Source organism: Pseudopodoces humilis, chromosome 1 (genome assembly GCF_049639895.1).
Source record: "Pseudopodoces humilis isolate 2021_Gansu_Grassland_sample_001 chromosome 1, ASM4963989v1, whole genome shotgun sequence".
Taxonomy (NCBI): Eukaryota; Metazoa; Chordata; class Aves; order Passeriformes; family Paridae; genus Pseudopodoces; species Pseudopodoces humilis.
In genome coordinates this window covers 105,070,808-105,079,239 of record NC_142200.1, presented here as the reverse complement: position 1 = coordinate 105,079,239, position 8,432 = coordinate 105,070,808, and the positions used below count along the sequence as shown (strand labels likewise).

At 41.7% G+C, this 8,432-nt stretch overlaps 1 protein-coding gene across 1 annotated transcript in view; it reads right to left on the bottom strand.

The window, feature by feature from the left end:
• Positions 1-3,256: 3,256 nt before the first annotated feature.
• AOAH (acyloxyacyl hydrolase) overlaps positions 3,257-8,432 on the bottom strand; it is a 72,713-nt gene continuing 67,537 nt past the window's right edge. Inside the window, exon 22 of the mRNA XM_005519060.3 lies at positions 3,257-3,620. Within this exon, the coding sequence (XP_005519117.1) occupies positions 3,492-3,620 (129 nt within the window). The 3' untranslated portion in view covers positions 3,257-3,491. The remainder of the gene's footprint in view (positions 3,621-8,432) is intronic.

Below are 8,432 nucleotides of genomic sequence, written 5' to 3'. Positions count from 1 at the left end.
TTCATAATGTCATCTATGCATTTGAGTTACTAATTTGTAGGCTGAAGAAAAGCTGGACTCCACACAGTGTGTAAGGAGGGATTCTATTCTGTACATATATCCCAGAGTTCCACTTGATAACGTGAAGCCTTGGACTTCAGTAGCTAGCACTGAATTTTGTAGTGGGAGGCCAGATTGTCCCTGTGCAGCAGCTCATCAAATAGGAAGAGGAGAGATGGTTCTTTTTTGTTTTTTCCTTTCTGTGACAGGGACATGGCAGCAGAATAACACAATGTGGACAGTGCAACAGCAAATTTCATCAGTGGATGCATGGTAGGCTGTCTTCTTAAACTCCCAAGTGAGTCATTAAATCATTAAATTTTGAATTATGAAATAAGTCCACAGGAAGGTGTTAAGAACAGAACTGGATGATATTCAAGAGAATGTTTTTATTTAGGCTAATTGGACTGTTATCCCTTGTAGAAACCAGTCTGCGTTCGTTGCCCAAGAAGTTCTCCTGATAAAGGAAAAGGTATAAAGGTGGTGGTGCTAAGTTAGAAAAGCTGACCTGTGTGGTGACTTTGGGCACCAGCTGTGAGTGGTGAGGACATGGGCTCCTGCAGCCAGCAGAAGCATGGGATGCAAGCTTAGCAGGAAGCCTGTGCTTACAGCTTTCCTGGCTGGCACTGCTGGTGCTGCCTCCTCCCCTCCCGTGCTCTTTTAAGGCTTTGCAGTGAAAGAGTTTGCAACAATGGCTACGTAGTTTTTCCATGTTTGGAGCAGATCCTTTGTGAGGAGGCCAGACTGTGAATTCAAATAGCTTCAGGTAGGTTTAGATGTTCTATACCTCAAAAAGAGTTCCTACTGTCTGATTTCAAGCAAGTCTTTTTTTGTAAAAACCGTTTGCCGAGTAACATAAAGAGAACCTTCTCATGTGCCAGTGACATAATCCCTCCTATATTCATTCACGTGCTCTGACTCTCCCCAGAAAAGACCTTGACAGACCATTTCTTCTAGAACTACATACTGCTAATAAACTTTGAATTGCATGGAATTATAATTAGCTTTCCAAGAGCAGCTTTTTTTCCCCTTTTCCCTGTGCTTTTTTCCCCTTCAATCAGAGCACCAGGAGACAGTTAACCTAATGGAATAGACTAGAATTCATAGTTTGTCACTTAGCATAAGTAAGCTTTTTCAGCAGTGTTTTTTAAATATAGGACATGTATTTTTAGAGTGGTATGGGTAAGTGATTGATGGTTGGGGGTGCAGATCTTCAGCTGTTTTTTGCATTTGAAATAATAGAGAGACATAGTGGTTGTAAAAGCTGATGGCTTAATAGTCCCAAAATTCATCTTTCTTTGCAGATAGATAGTTACTGCATTAGTTACCTATCAGGTTTCTGCATGCAGCTGGGTTTGGAGGTGCAGAGCTCACCTTGAGGCACAAGGGCATGTGGCTTTGGGTAGTGTGCCTTCAGCCAGGGGCAAACCCATTCCTTGGTGTCCTGCAGAGACTCTATATCCAGCACGGAGCAATTGTACTGGGCAAACCTTTGAAAAGGCTTTGCTTTGGGATTCAGCTATGGAGGTTTTAGGTTGTCTTTGAAAAGATATTCTAATTTTATAAGAAAACTTTTTTTCCCCATTGTTCAGAAATTCAAGGAGTTCACAAGTAAGAAAGTCTGTAAGAGAAAAATGCATTGCTCTGGGCAATGAAGCTTAGATGAGGAAATTTCAGTTTTACTACTTTGTAAAACTCCTAATTGGTGTTATTAAATCCCAGCCTCAAATGAAATACAACAATTTGCTAAGAAATTGCCTTGAAAATTAGGCTTCCAAACATGACTCCCTTCCCCCTTTTAATTGCTACATTTCTGTATGTTCATGTAGAGAAAATAATCTGATATTCTGTAATTATTGCCTGTGCTTTACTTGGGCTGTAATAAAAATATGTGGATGCACTTGTATCTGTCTTTGTGTTGTATTTAATGAAAGATAAGAGTCCTGAATAAGTAATACAGAAATAGGAGGTGCTTTACCTGGTCATGGAATGTTATGTTGTTTGAAGATAATTTCTACAGGAAGCAGGGAGATTTCCTTCTAATGCTAAACAGTCTTCCCCAGGCATGCCTCTCTGGAGTTCAAACTATTCCTTGGGAGACTGGATATTTTGGTAAAATCTAAATGCCTTGAATGAATTGGGGCCTTATTAACAAGTATCATTCAATTAAGGAATGTATTCCCTTTTGGTTTCCTAAAGTAGGTGACTTGAATATTTACTTAAGTGTTAGCAGTCATCCCAAAGGAATTTCTATCTTCATTTGTATCTTAACATCTTAATAAGAGACCCAGCAGTGACTGTACTCGATAAAACGAATCAGGATCTAGGAAAGCAATGATACATGCTTCAATCAAAATAGTACTAGCCAAGTCATCCCCTGCCTGTTCAAAATACTGAGTGGGTGTGTGTCCTACAGCCAGGCCCTGTCCTTGGGTTTGGACCACAGCCCAAGAGCTGCCTTGTGTGTGACAGAGCCTTGGACAAGGGCAGTGCTCAGAACAAGGAGCAGACCTTTGGGCTGCTGGGGTGGGTTTTAGTCATGTCATGTTAATGCTTGCTATTTACCAGATCATTTCCACCCATAATTAATGCCATTTTATGCCCTCTGCTCTCTCCACCACCAGCAAGGCTGTTAGTAGGGTAGAGCTGTCTCTAATTTTTAAATATTTCTTTATTTTGCTAAGGGCGTTGAACAAGCTGGTGAAAAACCAGGAATTCTCAATCTTCAAGTCTGCCTATGAAGTAAGGGTTGCTCAGTATTTTCAGTGATTCCCTCAGCCATGCCTGTAAAAGGCATAGGACTGGCCATATTATATTTCTTAGGAAGCAAAAAAAGCAAAAAACAGGTTGAAAAAGCAACCTGCTTTAAATACATGAAGTGTTGTCAACTTAATATCTTATTAATGAAGGGAGAGAACCTGTGCTCAGTCAGCCTGTGCTGATGTTCCCAGGCACATCAAAATTGTAGTGCCTTGTTACTCCTGGCACACTTTAATAAGCAAATAGCAGCTAAATAATGTATTGACAATCAAGGCAATTACATACACACAATTTATAGCAAGATAATGAGTTTGGTGTCCCCCCCCCCTCCTTTTGGGATTAGATTAACTGTTGAAACAGTACAAATAGCCTAGAAATGTTCTCTAGAAGGAAAAAAAATTGGTAGGTGTATGAGTTTGCTATATATGGAAAAAAGAAATGTGGATTTTCAAACTGGTACAATCAATGGTCTAGCTGGCAGCTAACCTTTGATTTTTATTTTTGTAGCTCCACAGAAAAAGCATAGCCTACTTGTGCAGATGAGATACAAGCTGAAAAGAATGCTCTTGTGTTATATCCACTGCTACTGGCTCTAATAACTTCCCCTCCTCCCTTTTTTGTGTGTGTCTTTAATAATCTTGACTCGTGGAAGTGCCTCTGTAAATCGAGTGAGGATTCCAGCGGTTTGGAAGTCAGTGTCCACCTTGATCTTTGAATATGGCTTCAATCTGATCATTGAATGGATTCTCCTTGCCAAGCGCTTGAGGCCACTCGTGTAGTGCCTTCTGCCAGGTAATTCCTGTTCCAAGGGCTGCAGCAATCTGCAAACCACAAATATTATTATATTATTATTGGTTTCTTGTGCCTTTGTAATACGGTCACTTCATGCCAGAGTTTAGAAGACCCCAGCATAAGGCAGACTGCACAGTATAATCATGTGATGGACTGTAACCTCGAACCAAAGGAAGTACCCATTCCAGCTGCTCAAGCAGGGCAAAATCTTCTCAACAATTAAAATAGGGTGGGGGCCATATATCTGCAACTCCCTGACCCATCATTTGATAATGATAGTCTGTCTCCAGCCACTTCCAGATGCCTATGGTGTCTAGCCCATAAACTGCTATTTAAAGCCCTGAAGTCTGATTTTTTTTTTTTTTCCTCCTGTGAAACATTTTGAAAGTATGTCAAAAGCACTGCCTGGGTATAATGCATAAAACTCTGGCAAGTCCAAAGGAATTCATGCTCCCAAATGCCTTTGGTACTTCTAATAAATGTTCTCTGTGCTCTCCTGGGAGGAAACCACAGGTGCTGAGGAAAAAGAGGCCCAATTATTTCTAGTTTCATAACTAACTGTGTCTGATGCTCTAAGTTTGCACCTGCTACTGGGTTGCCTTCAGAGTTTTTTTCCCATGAGACCTGCAGAAATGGTAGAATAGCTTTTCTCCTCAATATCAGTCTCCCTCCAGCTTTCACAGAGCTTTTTGCCCTAGAAGTTATGTACCAAAGAGAAATTTTATCTGCTGTATTGTCAGGGCAGAAGACATCAGTGGTAGCAGAAGGGGACAGAGAGAAAAGCCTGAGTCTCCCTTACCCAAGTTTTTACACCCTTCTAAGGCAGTTTTATTTTACTCCTGACCTGCAGCGATATTTGGCCTATATGGGAACTTTATTTTCAACCCAAACTTTTCAACACACTGATATTGACTGAAATTATGAGGTTTAAATATGGCTAACAAAGCCTTTTTTTTTAAAGGCCAAGGTGGGTTTATGAAAGCAAATTATTTGAGTACTGTTGCTTTGGAGTTTGGGAAGATACTGGAGCCTGTGGAGAATTTTTATGTGCTACTCTTTTAATCCTGTGCTTGAAAAGAAGCTCTAATGATGGTCTGGAATAGAAAAATCTTTCTTTTATTTAATGGCTCATGTACGAAGAGTACCATTTGTGGGGTGGAGGCTCTTAGGCTCTGGTCACTCAAAGTTTGTTAAGCTAATGAAGGAATTGGGACAGGGAAGAGGGATAGTAGAGATTTGTTCATTAGAGGGTTTTCTCCTGGTTGTAGTTTCTATTGTGAACAAATGTTATTCTGGGACACCCTATGGCAGCCAGGGGGCTGAGACCCATCCCTGTCAGAGTGGTCCATTCTGGCACGGTGGTCTGCAAACCTCCTTCACAATCCTCCCGAAGCCTTCCCTGTGTTTTTTAGCGGGATAAGTGGGGTTGGTTTACAAAACCCGATTGTCTTTGCATGGTACACCCTTTGCATAGGTATCCCTGGAGGTATGCTCTACAGTGTTCAGACTACTGCTGACTCTAATTTAAGGTATATGTGCTTAGACTGCCCTAAATTGAATTAAGTTCTGCACACACATAATTTCTTGACGTCCTGATGATTTCAATAATTAATTCTGGATGAGTAGTTTAGCACAGAGAAAGGTTTGTGACTCTGGAAATTGCTTTCTTGCAGGTCTTTTTTAAATTCCAGACTTCTTGCACTTTGAGACGTGGTATAATTTTTATAAGATTTGCAATTATTTTTTTTGTTGTGAAAATGACAACCCCTAAGCAAGTTTTTAAAAGGGAATATTACCCATTCCTAACAGAGCTCTGGTTGACTGCAACTGGGAGGCAGCTGTGGTTTTTCAGCAGCTTCTGGCTATCTGTTTTCTCCTTCTGCACCAAACAGGTGATAGGCATGATTCTCAGTGAAGTGTAAATACCCAACTCATCTGATACGCGTCACTTCAGCTTTCCCTCTATTTCGGGCTGGAACGTGCTTTGCTATGACTTGAGGAAGAAGGGAGAAGCTAATCACACTCAAGCTGTGCTTTCCTGCCTGTACATAAACATTAAGAGTCTTCCAAGCATCTCAGGTTCCAGTTTGTGATGCTCAGGGCTTTTGCATTCTCCCTGGAAACATCATAAAAGCAAGAAGTGAAGCCATTTATGCAGGATCCTGTTGAAATGCATGGCTCTGTCATCCAAACAAACAATCGACTGTTCTAGAGGGAAGTGGTGTCCTTGAAGCCATCTGGCATTCACAAGGATTTGCAGTGAAATTTTGTAGTAAGGAGATGCTGAAGAAAATCTCTGGGCTCCCTCTATAGTCACTGAGAAGAGAAAGTCAGATTTTTTTCCAAGGACAGCCAAGCTGGACTTTGGGGAATGGTGTCTCAAAAACAGCTCTAGAGGGAACCTGGGAGGACTGAGTGAATCACTTTGCTTTTAGGTGTTAAAAGTAAATAGTGTGAATTTCCTCCACCTCCATCCTGAGCTGTGTGTTTTGGAAAAACTTTGTGGAGGCAAATTTTAGCTTTGAAATTTTACTGGAATGTAGCTATGCCAAACATGAGTGTTTTGTTTGCTCCCTCCTGTTTTCCAACTTAAAAAAAAACCAAAAACATGCAGGAAGACCCTTTTCCCATAGGAAATTTACAGGAAGGGAATGCAGTGTAGAGCTGTCTCTAATTTTTAAATATTTTTTTATTTTGCTAAGAGCATTGGATAAAAACACAGGAATTCTCCATCTTCAAGTCTGCTCAACAAATCAGCTCTTGGTATTTATCCCATCCTTCACATTTTTTTCATATAAAATATTGCCTGGAGTGGAAACCATGTGGGCTAGTTTTTCCAGCCTGGGTGCCTTTCTCCAATGCATGAAAAACTGCACTAGCTCTGATGGGACAGGCAAGTGGGGCCTTTTTTCTTATTTTCTTTTCCTTCTCCTTGCAAGATATGCAAGCTTTAATTAGAATGGTTCAATTCCCTCCCACACCCCTCCAGAATGTCTGGACCTCTGGACTCATGGATATACATGCTGACACCTGATTCTGCCGTGTTTATACCAGCAGACAAATTATTATTTTTTTTTTTTTTTAATTAAAGACACAATGGATAAACAGCATGTAAAATTCGGGGGCTGACAACAACCACCAGCTTATCCTGCCCATGGCTGTACCACAGTGATTAGGGATCACCTAGTGATCACATTTGCCAGCTCAGCCTTGGGTTGAAAGGGACACAGGAAGTGGTTCCTTCATCCCAAACTTCAAAATTTCTTTGCATTGAAGGGAAGAGATAAGGTGTTTCTGCTTTCCTTGGGGCGCTTCTCAATCCAAGAATTTGGAAATATTTGTCAGGTGCTTTGATATCTACAGAGGGAAAATTCAGCAGAAAGGCCCTGGCTGGGTATCTTATCCGTTGTATTTATCAAGCTGCCTGTGAGGTGTGAGGAATAGCTGCAGGGATGGAAGTAAGAGCCTCTGTTCACTTGACAAGCTGCACGGAATCAATCCTCTCCCGCCAGGCACCTCTATGTGCTACAAAAACCATACCTGGCCAGAGGCATTCATGTCAGGAGAAAGTAAAACTTTAAATAAAACTTGTATGAGGAGTGGGTGAATTGTATGTCATCTTCCTCAAGAATACTCTAAAATAGCAGTTTCTGCTCACACTTCCCCTTCTATTTATTAAGAGAGTCACTCTTTTGGGGCAGAGTGCTATGTCTCAGTCCAAAAAGTAGAAGTTTGATAACAGACTTCTCTAACAGGAAAAGAAAAATGGATTTACAATGGTGGATGTTTGGATAAGGCTAATTAATAAACCCTAGGAGGACAATAACTCACTTGAAGTGAGGCATATCTACAGCTGGCACCTTGACTGTAAGGGAAAATGTACCTATAAAAGCATTAACGTCATCCTAACAGCAGGAGGGAGAGATCATAACCACTGCAGGATGCCAGGTCCAGAGGGAGTGAAATATGGCAGTGCTTGACTGCATCCTGTAGCTCAGCACTCTGGGGGCTGCAAGCAGGTTTGCAGCTGCCCTTCAATGTCCTTTTGTAATTTTCTTGTGGCTTAGGAAGGATCCTGTTAAGATAAATATTTGCTGCCTTCAACTCTGTGCTACCTTGCAGCTGCTGTTGGGATACAGGATGTGGGCAGGAGGCTGGATGAAAAGCCGTGATATGACAAGCCTCGTTCCCACTGTGGCCTGGTGCTGGGGGTTATAAGAAACCTCAGGCCAGCTTCAGGCCAGGGAAAGAAAGGAAAATAATGCAAAGAAAATAATGGAGAAGTTTCCATTACACTCCAGACTTCGTATTGCAGTTTCCCCAGATGGCAGGGTTGGGAATAAGGTTTGTTTCATCACTGTTTTCACTCTCATTTCATTTGCCAGGTTTTCTCTAATTGCTTCCTTGCAAAAGGCCTGCAGCAAAAAATCAAGGCACACTTTCTCCACATCCCCAGGCTGTGAGTTCACACAGCTGTCTCCTGGTACTTGTATGGTAGACAGGCAGGAATTTCTGCTATGTAGGAGTCCCTCTTCGAACAGGAGGATCTTTTAATTTGGCAAGGCTAAACAAGGCACTGTATCGCCCTAAGTGACTAACATGGGTGCAAAAGATAGCACCTAAAGCATCTATTTTGCCTTTGGACTTCCCCCTGCAGGTCTCCCCTAGCTTAACTGACAGCACAGGCAATGGAGAAGCTGCTGAAATGCTGGAATCCATCAGTGCTTGTAACTCACTCCTGCTGAAGTGCTCTGTCCTCTGACTGCAGTCTCCTCTGACTGCTCTGTCCCAGCGTGGAAAGCAGCATCACATTGGGTTATATGGAGGTGGGGTTGTGGGAC